We start from the raw sequence: 15,641 nt of genomic DNA, 5'->3' as shown, positions 1-15,641 counted from the left end.
CTTTTTAAGTTTGTAAGTTTTGTGTATGTGCCTGTGTCAAATAAATTCAACTGTTTTTCCCCTCCTTTCAGACTACCTAGAGATTGCACCCAAATTCTGCTCAGTGAGGTCAGTACTAGCCACGTGTGGCTTTATTTGATTAAAAAAAAGTTAGCTGTCACTGAACACCTCAGTGATTGTTCAGTGACAGCTGAAAAAGAACGTGGTACTGGTTCTGACCATGATACACTCATCTTCCAAGAGGTCGTTATGAGTTGACAAGTCCAGAAATGTTTAGATCAAAGCAGCTTGTGTACAGACAACAAATAACCTTAGCAGATACGTGTGTTCTGGACTCCTGAAGGTTTTCTGGTCAGCTACTAACAAACCGTTTCTACTCTCCCTCACAGAGAGAAGTGGACCCAAACACTTGCCTTCCTGGTGAGCGGATGTTCCAACCTGGATCAGGCGAGCCGTCACAGCTGATCCAACCTGACTCACAGACAATTTGAATAAAACCATATCTACAAACATTGGCTTTAAATTGGGTCCAAACAGGATATGTCGGTTGTGCTCACATGAGGACCCTCTGAGTTGTTTTCTGGACTAATGATGAGGTTTTCTGTCACTCACTTTAAGATCAGTGATGAAGAAGGTCCAAATCAACATTAAATTCTTCTAAAGCAGCTGACTCTTTTATCTGTTGGTATGCTGGGACACATCTTATTTCATATTGAATCAGTAAGAATATCATAATCTACGTTCATTGAACCCAATTCACACCACAAAGCTTACTTCACTAGTAGTAGCTATGCATCTTTTCACAGCTTGAACCTTTTCATATGGAATCTGACCCAGAAGCTGCTCTGTTGAGAATGTTTCATTTTGATGTCTATTGGCTGTTCTTTGTCTCGCAGGTGTTCCACGGATCCTCTTTGTCTAGCCACTATCGGAAGCTTTTTCATTTCTGCTGTGTTTATCTGCCTTTTCCTTCCAACATATCTGGAAAACAATTTTCTGTGCATTTTACTATCCCGTCCCTAAACTAAACAAGCTCTTCCACAAACCAGCATCCCAATAGGTGGCCTGGTTTTTCCGAGTTCACGAGCCTGGTTTACCGGTAACCAGAGTTCTCTTTATTTTCCTTCAAACATCAGTTTACTGCGAAATTGATGTTTGCCTGTCTCTCTTCAAGTATTTGAGATTTTTTTCCACTCACATCTTACCTCCTGTGACCTCTGAACAGTTTGTGACATCCACTTTTGAGACATCTTTGAAATACGCATTCCAATTTTCTGAGAAAACTTTGAAATACGCATACGAGTTTACCAGTAACTCATCTGACTATCTATTGAGAATCTGAGAGAATCTCCCCTCTCACTGCTCTGTCTTTCCTGTCTACCTCTCTCCACTGTAAGAGTAAATAACTGGGAAGCTTGACACATCTAAGACGTCATTGTTGAGTAATCGAATAAGTTTGAAAAGCTTCCATTTAAAAATTGGCTGAAAATAAATAATTAAATGGGTCAACTAAAAACTTGATCTGGATAAATTTTAAAATTGAAAACAAAGTTTGCTTTCTGCTGAAGTACATTGCTCCAATTCTAATTGGATTTAAGTAAAGCTCTGGTCTTGTCTGACGAAATAGACATATAGACCACAATTGGCATAAAGTTGAAAACAGTAAAAAGAAAAAAACGTTAAAGTTTGATATTTCTAAGACGTCTTCTTGAGTAATCTAATTTGGACCTGAAGTTTAAAAAAACTTCTATTTCAGAATTGGATTATAATTTTCTATTTTAAATAATTTCTGAAACCGATCAACTAAATACTTGATCTGTATACATTTAAGATCTCAGTACAAAATTAATCAACTGAGCTAAATTTTTATTGAACGAAATTTCAATTGGACTGAAGTAAAGCTCATTTCTTATCTGAGCTGCCTAATTCGTGTTCCTGCCTGCTGCTACTGACTTTGGACTGAACTTCAGGTTTGTGCACAGGTTTGTACTGACTGGCTATTCAACACTAATTCATTCATTGTATGTACATTGGTGTAGTTTTGTGTTGTATCTGCTTATCTTGAGATAAAAAGATCAATAAGGACCATTGGAGTTGCTGTTTCCTGCCTGACCTGTCCAGAAGTCGAATCAACAATGCCTAGAAAGAGTCAGCGTTCTCAGGCTCAGAAGCTCAGATGGCAGAAGGAGAAACGGTCTCAGAGCAATCAAGTGACAGGTACTGACTCTGACAACAACAAGCAGCAGTTTCAGAATATACCATACACAGATGTTGCACAGAGACGGGTTGCTAGAGATGATATGTGTGTTGCGGAGTCTTTTGAACGACAGCAGGTAAGCGATAGAAGTGGAAACAGTTTATCCTCTGTGGTAGCACTATCTGATGGAAACACTGCCAAAACAACTTTCCAGCATGATGCAGGAGATATAAAGCAAAGTGCATCACAGGTGTCTTATGCTGACATGGTGAAAAGGGGATGTGGTTCAGCTCGGCAGTCTCGAGTTAATGTAGAACTTCAGCCATCAGTGACACATGTGTGTGCTTCACGGAGTCAGGATTCGTTGAAATATGGAAAATACAGGAACAGTCAGTGTATGGCCAACAGTTTGATGTTTCTGGCTTTTTTCCACGAGAATGAAATGATTACCAGACCAGATCTTGACCTCGTTCTGGACAAAGGCGATGCTGTGTACAGACAGGCTAGAGAAAGATTTCCTTGTAGCATCCATTTGGCAACTGATGAACTACCAAATGAGGTAAGTGCACGCAGGTCAACATATCAGGTGGACATGACTCACTTCCCTCTGTGTGGAACATTTGGAGGTGGACAGACTTATCCAAGCCTGGAAGAAGCATTGAGCCATTTGTCATCAGATATACAATATGGACTTCTGATCATGTCAGGCTTAGGCATTGCTGTTTTCAGAAGCAGATCTGGTGAATATGGATACTTTGACCCCCACACAAGGAACGAAAATGGAATGCCAATGACATTCAGTCTTTTAAACTTTGGCACAGCAGTGATGCTGAAATTTGCGCATCTTACTGACATGATTCAGAGATTAAAGTCAATTTACACAATGCTTGACGTACCATCATCTTGTGTATTTGAACTCCAGCCCCTCTCATTTTACCAGAGAGATGCTTCAGACACAGTTGGCACGTCTCCTCTGTTACGTGAATCTGAGACACCAAGTGCTGTTCAACATGAGGTTGAGTCTGCCTCCCTTGCACAAAACATTCCTGCTCTTGAGTCAAACATCAATGTTGAAGTCATGTCTCCTGTTGCAAGTAGTCCTTCTGATGATGTAATTGAAGGTGCATCTAATGCAGTTAGTTATATGTCGTCTGTGACACAAGAACATACAGTACTCCCCATTACCAGTGGAACAAGAAATGCAACAAGTACACTTTTGGAAATGTCTTTGAAACTGTCAAAGTGTCCTAAAGCGAGAAGACAAAAGCTGAAGATGAGACTACTTAAGACAGAGAAACCGAGACAAAAAAAAGAGAATCAAAAAAGGAAGGAAAGAGAAAACTATGCGTTAAGGGAATCTTTCAGAGCAAAGAAAAAATGTTACTCTCACAGGAATTTTCAAAACAACCCTGAAAGAAAGCAGAAGAAAAACCTGTACATGAAAAATCTGTATAGACAGAGTTCTGAGTTTAAAGAGAAACAGAAATCACGCATCAGGACAGCATATAGGGAGAATGACAATTTTAAACAGAGACAAAAAGACTATGTCAGAAGTTGTTATAGGAATAATCCTAGATTTCAGGAACGACAGAAAAGCTACATCAGAAATTTATACAGAAATAATCCTAGATTTCAGGAACGACAGAAAAGCTACATCAGAAATTTATACAGAAATAATCCTAGATTTCAGGAACGACAGAAAAGCTACATCAGAAATTTATACAGAAATAATCCTAGATTTCAGGAACGACAGAAAAGCTACATCAGAAATTTATACAGAAATAATCCTAGATTTCAGGAACGACAGAAAAGCTACATCAGAAATTTATACAGAAATAATCCAACATTTAGACAGAGACAGAGATCTTATATGACTGAGCTTTATGCAAAAAACAGAGAATTCAGGCTCAGACACAAAGAACTGATGAAAACCCTGATGAGAGACAAATACAATAAAGACAATTCATTCAGGATCCTGCAAAAGAACAGATGTGCACTGAATGTAAAAAGAAAATACAGACAGATGAAAAGATTCCCTCAGAGAGAAACGGAGAACCTTGAAACACGTGTTGTACACACTGATACAGGAGAGAACAGACTGATTAATGAAGCCATTTTGGTTTTCAGATTAAATATAAAGGCTGGCCCCACTTATGTGTGCACTGTGTGCCATAAGTCCTCGTTTCCCAACCAAGTGGAACTCTGTAAAAGGTCGAATTATGTAAAGAAACCAGATGTGGTTGAACAGTGTCTGACAGGCAAGTATGTTCATGTCTGTGATGAAGGCTGCACGGATGGACAGTGTACAGTTCCTCATGAGAGAAGTCAAGAGTGGATTTGTCACACCTGCCACAGACATTTAAAGAAAGGATGCATGCCACCGCTAGCAGCAGCTAACAAACTTGACTTGGCAGAAATTCCCAGTGAGCTGTCAGATTTGAATATTCTGGAAAGACACCTGATTGCTAAGTGCATACCGTTTGCAAAGATCATTCCGCTTCCAAAAGGCAGACAAAGATTAATAAGGGGCAATTTTGTGTGCGTACCATCAGAGCTCCAAGAGACAGTCAATGCATTACCCAGGCTTAGGAGTGAATGCCAAGTGATGAGAGTAAAACTGAAGCGACGTTTGTCTTACAGAGGTCATCAACTTTTTCAGACAGTAACCTGGTCCAAACTAATCTCTGCATTACTAAAACTGAAGGAGATTCATCCAGAGTATCGGGACATAAATATTAGACATGAAGCTGAGCTTTGTGACCCTACACTTCCTGATGATGATGACGATGATGATGGCAATAGTGATGTAAGTATGGATGAGGATGACTATGATGAAGCAGATCTGATGGAAATTGACGAGTATGAGAAAAATGCTTTATGTGAGGCAGAAAATGAGGTTGAAAATGATCAGGACAGTGATTGTCAACAACTTCAGCAACAGATGAATGATGGAGATGAAGGTGATTTGCCAAATGGAGGATTTGCTATAGAATCATGCCTTCAGCCTCCTGACATATCAGAAGAGATACTTTGTTTCTCTGAAAGTACATACTGCTTGGCGCCGGCACAATCAAATTCACCCGTCAGCTTTTTTAAGACCCCGAATTTGGAATCCATGAGCTTTCCGGTACAATTTCCAACATCAGAGAACACTTTAGACACAAGGAGACTCATTAAAGTCACACCAAGTGGATATTTCAAGTCAAGGCTATTTCATGTTGATAATCGCTTTGCCAGAGACCCAACGTACTTGTTTTTTGCACAGTTTGTCACAGAGATACACTTGGCTAAGAACAGCATGACAATCCAGCTACGAAAAGGAAAGACCAGAACCAGAGATGGTCGCAGAATAACCTCAGGTATGTTACAGGACAAACGAGAGGTTGAGAAACTGGTGAGAAATAAAGATGCAATCAGATTCATGCAGCCACTGAGGGGAACCCCGGCATACTGGGAAAAAACCACAAAAGACTTGTTCAGTATAATTCGTCAAATTGGCACCCCCTGTTTTTTTGTCACGTTTTCAGCTGCGGAATTCAGATGGCCTGAAATCATTCAAGCTATAAAGAGGCAACAAGGTGAGGAAATTGATGTCGACGCTCTTGACTGGACCGCCAAGTCTGAGATTCTGCGATCCAATCCTGTCACCTGCATGCGTTTATTCGATAAGCGAGTTGAGGCACTTTTCAGAGATTTGTTGCTGTCAGATGCTCAGCCTTTGGGAAAAGTGATTGACTATTTTTACAGAGTTGAGTTTCAGCACAGAGGAAGTCCACACATCCATGCGATGCTATGGGTTGAAGGAGCTCCACAGCTGGATGACTCAGACGATCAAACTGTGTGCAATTTTGTTGATAAATACATCTCGGCACAGCTTCCTGATCCAGACAGAGAACCAGAACTGTATCGGAAAGTTTCTGAAGTTCAGAGGCACAGTAAGAATCACACCAGGTCTTGTTTCAAGAGTGTGAACTCTGGTTGTCGATTTGGTTTTCCAAAGCCCCCCTGCAGAAACACGATGATCTCCAGACCAGGTGAGAACAATGACACTGAAACTGCTAAAGCCAAACTCAGACCTTTGATGGAGCTGCTCAACGAACCTGAAGTCGCTTCCATGAGTTTAGAGCAGATCCTTTCTCGGTGTCACTTGACACTACAAGAGTATGAATCTTGTCTTCAGACCATGAACAAAAAGACTGCCATCTACTTGAAGCGTGATCCCAAAGATTGCTGGATAAATGCTTACAATCCACATCTGCTTAAAGCTTGGGACAGTAACATTGATGTGTCTTTCATACTAAATGCCTACTCATGTATACAGTATTTGACGAAATACATCACAAAAAAAGAAAGTGGACTTTCAGAGTACTTGAAGACAGTGATTGATAATTCAAACATGGACCGAGTCAATGAGTGTGATGAAATGAGAGCTGTCATGCAGGCTTACTCAAAAAAGAGAGAAATCAGTGCTCAGGAGTGCGTGGCGCGTGCCTGTGGATTAAAGATGAAAAACTGTTCCCGCAGTGTCGTGTTTATACCAACAGACGAGAATCCTTTAAAAATGAGCCGGCCAATGTCTTTCTTGGAGGACATCCCATTGGATTCTTTCAATATATGGATGACCAGTTTGACAGATAAGTACAAAGCACGGCCTGAAACACCAGAATATGAGGAGATGTGTTTGGCTGATTTCGCTGCCACCTGCAGGTTTGTAAGTTCAGAGAAGGCAAGCGCTAATGGTGTTTTACCACTTCTAAATCAGCTGGGATTTGTGACCAGGCGGAAAAATGACAAGCCCTCTGTCATACGCTACTATCATTGTTCTAAAGAGAAGGAACCGGAGCAGTTTTATGCCAGATTACTGAGACTGTACCTTCCTCATCGGTCCGAGTTTGAAATTCGAAGCGTCAATCTTCCTACCTACGAGTCTTTTTACACCTCTGGGTGCGTCCGAGTACCAGGTTCAGACCGCCTTGAAACTGTTAAAAGTGTTGTCAAGAGAAACAGAGACAAATATGAGAAAAACAAGGAGGAGATTGAGAGTGCCCTTGAAGAGTTTGAGGAAAGCAGAGACCATGTGATTGACGAATGGTGTAATCTTGCTCCTGAATCTGAAGTTGTGAGGTTACAGTGCGACGACAACCTTCAGCCGGCAGACCCCGAAAACGAACAGGAAAACGTTCCAGACTATTGTCCTCAGCCTTCTGCTGTCACAGAAATGCGAGCCATCAGAGAACCCCCCGCCATGGATCCAACTCTGCTGAGACAAATGTATCAGAACCTGAACCAGAAGCAGGCCTGTATCTTCTATGCCATCAGAGACTGGTGCATCAAACTTGTGTGCGGTCTGAAACCAGAGCCATTTTTTCTGTATGTAAATGGTGGAGCAGGTACTGGTAAGTCACATCTGATTCGATGCGTTTACTCAGAGGCACGCAAAATACTCAGCAGGCTGCCACGCTTTTCAGAAGATGCTGATATTTCGGCTCCAACTGTTCTGCTCACTTCTTTCACTGGAACGGCAGCTTTCAACATCGGTGGAACAACACTGCACTCTTTGTTTAAGCTCCCACGCTCGCTAAAACCTCCAATTCAAGGACTTGGCAACCAGCTGGATGAAATCAGGTCAGAACTTTTCAACGTTCAAATCTTGATTATTGACGAGATCTCCATGGTTTCTAAGCCCCTCTTTGCTTATGTGGATGCACGGCTCAAACAAATCAAAGGAAGTCATAAACCTTTTTCAGGAGTTTCCCTTTTGGTGCTCGGCGACTATGCTCAGCTGAAGCCTGTTAGGCAATCTACACCTCTGTGTGTACACGATCCAGCGGACATTGACTTGTGGCAGGAACATTTTCAAATGACCTCTCTAACTGAAATTATGAGGCAAAAAGATGACATTGCGTTTGCAGAGATGCTAAACAGAATTCGGGTGAAAGAAAAGACTGATGAGCTGTCTCAGGCTGACAGAGATTTGTTATCGCAAGCCATCACAGAACCAAGTCTTTGCCCTCCTGAAGTTTTGCATATTTTTGCGACCAATAAGTTGGTGGATGAACACAATTTGGCAACTTTGACTTTGTTACATTCCAACATCATCACCATTGATGCAGATGACTTCCAAAAGGATCCACGAACAGGCAGAATGGCACGCAAAGACAGACCATGTAAGGGAGGTAGAAATGATTTGGCAGACACTTTGAAAATTGCCGTTGGAGCTCGGGTCATGCTCACCAGAAATATTGATGTACAAAATGGACTAGTCAATGGTGCATTTGGCCTTCTCACAGCTGTGGTAACTTCTGAAAATGATGAAAGCAGCATCACTAAGCTGGGCCTGACAATGGATAATCAAACAAGTGGGACCAGAAACCAAAGTGGACCTCCAGACACTTCCAATCTTGTTTACATCGAGAGAGCAGAGGAGAATTTGAAGCTCAATGGAGTGGTACGTAGACAGTTCCCTGTGAAACTGGCTTTTGCTTGCACCATTCATAAAACCCAAGGCCTAACAATAAATGCAGCTGTGGTTTCCTTGAAGAAAATCTTTGAACCAGGTATGGCATACGTAGCTCTCAGCAGAGTGACGTCTCTCAGTGGACTTTACCTACTGGATTTTGACGAAAAAAAAATATTTGCCAATCCTCAAGTCACTGCAGCTCTCCAGACCATGAGACAAGCCAGCGTAGATGACATGATGCCTCTTCTTCAGGTGAAAGAAACTTTAAACAGGCCAGAAACGCTGGTAATTGTTTTCCACAACACCGAGGGACTCCCATCTCACATCTGTGACATAAGGAAACATCATGAACTGTGTCTGGCAGATGTGCTGTGTCTTACTGAAACTCACCTGAAAGGTTCTTTTGTTGCTGACAATCTGCATCTGGATGGTTACAATATGTTCAAACGAAACAGACACATGTCTTACTCAAATTTTCCTCAAATGGCTTCCAAAAATGGAGGTGGCGTGGCTATTTATGTCAGAAACCATATTAAGGCTTATGAAAGACAGTATTTGCTAAATGTGACTGATCTTGAGTTTGTGGCTTTGAAGGTTGAGTCTCCATTCAGGGCAGTGATTGCAGCTGTGTACAGACCTCCTGACTACAGCCTGAGACCGTTCCTGGAAAATCTGGTAAGCCTTCTGGATGCACTGGAGATGTTGGACTGTCAGCCTGTCATTGTATGTGGAGATTTCAACGAGAATCAGGTACGCAGTTCAACAGGGCAAATTCTGGAACTATTTCAGTCTCGTGGATATGTACAGCTGATCACCTCTGCTACCACAGAGAAAAACACATTGCTCGATCTAATTTTCATTTCTCAGCCACAGAAATGTTTGCAATCCGGCGTGTTAAGAACTTACTACAGTTACCATGATCCTGTGTTCTGTGTCCTGTCCACAACTGAATCGTCGGAGGTCTGTGAGTAAAAGCATGCCAAAGGTAAAAATTTTAAATTGTTTGTATTTCCTTTTAAAATATATTACACAACAGCGTTCCCAATTATATTTCTTCAAATCATTACATTATTCAGCCAACAAGAGTTCTGTAATTTGGATATATTGAGATTCTAAACAGTTCGGGTTTTAAAAATATTGCAATTTTTCCAGTGATAAATAAATATTGAAGTTATTTATGAGGCTTTTGTCACAAAATCTAACCATTTGATTATACCTAAATAAGTCTGCTCAATTTGATTTGATACATTAAATTAAAGCTCAATTTAATATGACGTATGTATATGGTATGTAGTATAGTATATGATTAATGCAAACTTCAAATTCATAACAACTTTAAAGAAGTTGTGGCTTGTGCATTTATATTGTTGGGTCAGGATTGATAAGTGCACAAGCCACAACTGTCTTAGCAGTTGTAAACAAGCTGCTACAGTAGATCACAAAATAAAAAAAATTCACCAGGAGGTCTGTGTGTAGCACAGGCTTCCTCCTGGACCAATAACATATGCCAGCTGATGCCCCCTCATGGCTGAAAAACGGGTGTTGAGGATGGGAGTAGGCATAGTGGGTGGGGGGCTTTGACTAGGAACATTTTAGTCTCAACATCAGTTAACACCACCTGAAAAACAACAACTGCAAGCTTCAACATCTCATCCAGTTCACACACGACCAAAACAGAAGATCCATGACAGTCGTTATTGAAGGCACAGGGTGAAATGCATCCTGTCAGCTCACAACTGAGCACTGGTGGCCACTGAGGGGAAAAAAAAGAACTTCCTTACACAGAAACATGTCCTCCAGCTTGAGCACTCAGAGACATGTCCTCTTGCTGCATCAGTCAAGAGATATCCTACTGCTGCTGAAGTGGAGCTATTTCAGTTGTAAGTGTAAATGTTCACTTCTTGTCTCTGAGAATGCCATTGTTACTCATGATACATCTCTTTGCATTACAGATTATGGTGTCTTAAGTCATAGCTCGGCCATCCAAGCTGAGACCCTCACAGCTAAACATGAAGTCAACATCTGTTCATGAAACTTCACTTACAAGACACTGTGTCTCCTGCAGCAAGGTTGAAGGTAACTAGCTATCATGTGTCATGGGACGTTTACAGTTGATAGATCATTACAACACATGTTTTCTTTTGGTTTCTCAGGAGGACTTTCCCGTACATGTCTGCATTCCAAGATGTCCCTGTCACCAGCAGAGATGAGGTGCAGCTGACTCTGGTGAGTACTCAAATATCGCTTCTGTTTAACTAACTGAGAAATGACTACAATCTTTGTCCAGCTGACTGTCATATTTATTTTTTCACCTTTAGTGGCTCTCATGTAACCGTGATACGACAGCAAAACGCGTTGTGACAGATGACATGATACATCAATCAGCATTCCAGGACACCTGTGGCAGCTGTGATGAGGACTGATGCTTCCATTTATTTTATTTTGAATATTATAGTATAAAATCATGCACAGGAACAAGGAATCCAAAAGACAGATATTTTTGGACCACAGATATCTTAACATGTTTGAAAAGGAGTAGGAAGAAGTAAGAAACTTGAGTTGTTTGCTCAGAGGGTTAAAGTGTCCCACTTTTTTCCTGAAGATCTGCACCCATCTGTTCAATGCTGGAGCAAACACTCAGCAGGTTAAAGGAAGCTGCAGCAGCAACCAGAAAGGTCCCAACATGTGTGAACATTTATATCTTTACAGTGACTGATTTTTTATTTTTATTTTAGCTTGCATCACCAGATTCATCTTCACAACAACCATGCAAATGTGAACTATGCACAAGTTTGAAAAAATTAGTAATTAAGCTCATTTCATTCTGCTAAGATTTCTATAGATTTGCAGATTTATATCATTTTTCAGTACACGTGTGTTATTTTTTTCCAATCAGGTTTCCACATACTGGGTTAAAGTATCAGCTAGTTTAAATATGGGTATAGTGGGAATAAGACAGGACTCACAGTGTGTAAACTTGTGACTCCTGACTTTATGCAATGTGTAATGCTTGGTCACCTGTTATTAGTGATCATTGTGATAATAAAAAGGGATAAAAAAAACTTTTTAAATCTTTATGAGAAACAAAAAATAAATTGTGAATTATGCTATTGTACTAGTTTTAAAAAGTCACATGTTACACAACTGTGAATCCTGTATCCATGTGGGGTATCAGCTGGTAAACTGGTATGGCAAAAGATTGCCACACTTATGCTATTTGAGCAGGTTAATATAGACATCAGGGAAAAGAAATGAATGATCATAGAAAAGCATTGTCAATTTTAATCATTAGCAAAATTAGAAAGAGGGTTTTGAACTAGTATAGTTTAACAATAGGGTAAACTTTACTCGGATACTAAATTTTAAACTGAATTTATTTTTTGTTTCTTGGGGTGGGGGGTTTGGTCACATATTTTTCATTAGAGGCTTTGTAATCTTGACATTTTCTTAATTGCAATTCACATTCCATTCTTTAAGGTTAAGAATGACAATATTTCTAAATATAATTAACCATGTCCTTGAAAATTTTTATGTATCTGTGTAACTTGTACACCTCCAATTTCATGCTTTGTCATGCTTCAGTGAGGTTTTTGTTTTTTTTAACTAAACTATAAAGCATAAATCATTTTTGATCATTTTCATAATCAAAAATAATTCCACATTGATCAGTTTTTTGTTGCACAGAAAGCTGTTTTTTGTGCCCAGTCAGTCGTGGCAGATGGCTGCTTGTATCGAGCCTGGATCTGTCAGAGGTTTCTTCCTGTTAAAGGGAGTTTTTCCTCTCCACTGTTGCTCGGTATGAGGATTGCAAAAAAATCAATGACACACAGCAAATGTTTTTCACTTTTATGTGCTCATTGAGAAGGAGTGAATGGTAAATATCATTAATTCAACGCAATCTGCTGGGGTTTTTTTAGATACTGTTTACTTTGAATAATTCAGAATACTGTACTGCTTGATAGTCTGAATCAAATGAAATGTTTGTTTGACTGGACTGCAATGAAAAAGTTCTGTGACATTTTATGAAATGACATTGTGTATTGACAGCATGTAAAGAAAATAAATAGAAATTAGTACATTTTTAGTGTGCAGCATTATTACACAGTGCAATTTTCCACTTTTATATTCATTTATTTTGCATCTAATGTCAGTGTGGTTATGGTAATTTTTTTACCTCAAGTCCCAAATTTTCCAATCCATTTAGAAATTAACCATCTCTTGGTTTACCAAACCTATTTGTCTATTTTAGAAAACAATTATATCTATGTATGGTTTACCATCACAAACATTAAAAAATGTACATCATAATGTGATAATCACTCAAAAAATATTTAATAGTTGCATGCAAATCTGCAAAAAGCATTTTGAACATTTTGTGCGGTGAGCTTTATAGCTGGTGAGGCACTGACTTAATTATAATCGGATTTACAAATATAGACCCCCTGCATGTTTACATAGGGAAATTTCGCACATGCGTACAATCCTGGAGGACAAAAAGGCTATTCCTTTATTATTCCGATGCCGCCGCAGAATAATTCCGTTATCTCAATAAAACTTAGAGATGTAGATATTATTAATTTCGTGCTGTGCTTAAAAGCAAAGAGAGAAACCGTGAGAGTACAGCTCAAAACCACGTCTTTCTCGCTCTCTGTGTCAGAGCAGCTACTGTATTGCTAACTCGCTGTTACCGTCTCTTACTCTGCAGTTGTGCGTCACACTGTCTGGGTTCATGAGCGCCCCCACCGATGAGACACGAGAACTGCCTGCCTCTGCCTGCCCCGTGACAGACACACACACACACACACACACACACACACACACACATACATACATACATACATACATATATATATATATATATATATATATATGTTATTGTATATATATCCATGGATGGATATACCTGGTGAGGCACCAACTTCATTATAATCGGATTTACAAATCTAGACCCCCTGCCTGTTATTGTTTACATAAAGAAATTTCTCGCATGCTACAATGCTGGAGGGCAAAAAGGCTATTCCTTTACATGCCATTCATGATTCCGTGATCTCAATCAAACTTAGACATGTAGATATTATTAATTTCGTGCTGTGCTTAAAAGCAAAGGGAGAATCCGTTAAAGTACAACTCAAACCACGTCTTTCTCGCTCTCTGTATCAGAGCAGCTACTGTATTGCCAACTCGCTGTTACCGTCTCTTACTCTGCAGTTGTGCAGTCACACTGTCTGGGTTCATGAGCGCCCCCAGCGATGAGACACGAGAACTGCCTGCCTCACTCCGCATCTGTTCTCCGTCGTTTATGATCGCTCCTCATCACACAAATCACGTTACACACTCAGTTGGTGACAATAAAAACACAGTACATTAAAAACATAAGCTAAATTATGGAAAATCAGTTCATAAATTAAATGTTTTAACCATTTCATTGCCAACGTACAGACAGAAGGAGCATGGCAACCGGTGCAGTTAGCGAGAGGTTGTGCAATCACAGGTGAGGCTCAGCTCGGTGCTGCCTCACCGGCTTCTTTTCCAAGCATTTCAATGGGAAAATTCAGCGATTTTTGAAGAAAAAACATCATCATATTTTAGTTAAATGAAAAATAGGGACTTTATACTATAAACCACATGGTGAAAAAATCTTTATAAATGATTTTATATTATTTTTCCATGACAGGTGAGGCTCTGCCTCTCCTGCCTCACAGCACATCACTTTATCTATCTATCTATCTATCTATCTATCTATCTATCTATCTATCTATCTATCTATCTATCTATCTATCTATCTAGCATAGATAGACAGATAGATCCATCTATCTATCTAGCATAGATACATAGATCTATCTATCTATCTATCTATCTATCTATCTATCTATCTATCTATCTAGATAGATAGATAGATAGATAGATAGATAGATAGATAGATAGATAGATAGATAGATAGATAGATAGATAGATAGATAGATAGATAGATAGATAGATAGATTAGTGACTTGCGGTGAGGTTCATACCTGGTGAGGCACCGACTTAATTATAATCGGATTTACAAATCTAGACCCCCTGCATGTTATTGTTTACATAAGGAAATTTCTCGCATGCTACAATGCTGGAGGGCAAAAAGGCTATTCCTTTACATGCCATTCATGATTCCGTGATCTCAATCAAACTTAGACATGTAGATATTATTAATTTCGTGCTGTGCTTAAAAGCAAAGGGAGAAACCGTTAAAGTGCAACTCAAAACCACGTCTTTCTCGCTCTCTGTATCAGCACAACTACTGTGTGGCTAGCTCGCTGGACGGCTCGCTGTTACCATCTCTTACTCTGCACTTGTGGAGTCACAATGTCTGGGTTCATGAGCGCCCCCAGCGATGAGGCATGAGAACTGCCTGCCTCACCTCTAATCTGTATGGCGTTTGCCGTCTCAAATAATATGCCATTTATGATCGCTCCTCAGGACACGAAACATGTTGACACACACAGTTGGTGAAAATAAAAACACAGTACATTAAATACATAAGCTAAATTATGGAAAATAGGTTCATACATTAAATGTTTTTAACCATTTTATTGGCGACGTACAGACAGGAGGAGCATGCTCTCATAGAATGGCAACCGGTGCTCTTAGCGAGAGGTTGCGCAATCACAGGTGAGGCTCAGCTCGGTGCTGCCTCACCGGCTTCGCTTCCAAGCATTTTAATGGGAAAATTCAGCGATTTCGAAGAAAAAACATCATCATATTTTAGTCAAATGATAAATAGGGACTTTATAGGACAAACCACAGGGTGAAAAAATCTTTATAAATGATGTTATTGTTATATATTATTTTTCCATGATGACAGGTGTGGCTCTGGCTCTCCTGCCTCATCTGACAGCACATCTCTGATTTTATATCTATCTATCTATCTATCTATCTATCTATCTATCTATCTATCTATCTATCTATCTATCTATCTATCTATCTATCTATCTATCTATCTATCTATCT

General features: G+C 39.8%; 1 protein-coding gene across 2 annotated transcripts; it reads left to right on the top strand.

The window, feature by feature from the left end:
• Positions 1-2,331: 2,331 nt before the first annotated feature.
• On the top strand, positions 2,332-12,735 carry LOC148155188 (uncharacterized). Of its 2 annotated transcripts, XM_088013810.1 has the most exons (4): positions 2,332-9,407; positions 9,525-10,733; positions 10,811-10,883; positions 10,976-12,735. In XM_088013810.1, exons 1-2 carry the CDS (start codon positions 2,463-2,465, stop codon positions 9,627-9,629), a joined length of 7,050 nt encoding a protein of 2,349 aa, XP_087869936.1. In that variant the 5' UTR covers positions 2,332-2,462; the 3' UTR covers positions 9,630-10,733; positions 10,811-10,883; positions 10,976-12,735. The 2 variants fall into 2 exon arrangements, with proteins under 2 accessions (XP_087869936.1, XP_087869935.1); XM_088013809.1 differs by having other exon boundaries at positions 2,332-10,733.
• The last annotated feature ends 2,906 nt before the right edge of the window (positions 12,736-15,641 follow it).

Source organism: Poecilia mexicana, unplaced genomic scaffold (genome assembly GCF_051168715.1).
Source record: "Poecilia mexicana isolate PSO_F unplaced genomic scaffold, ASM5116871v1 scaffold_16, whole genome shotgun sequence".
Classification (NCBI taxonomy): Eukaryota; Metazoa; Chordata; class Actinopteri; order Cyprinodontiformes; family Poeciliidae; genus Poecilia; species Poecilia mexicana.
This window is presented reverse-complemented; position numbering and strand designations above follow the sequence as displayed.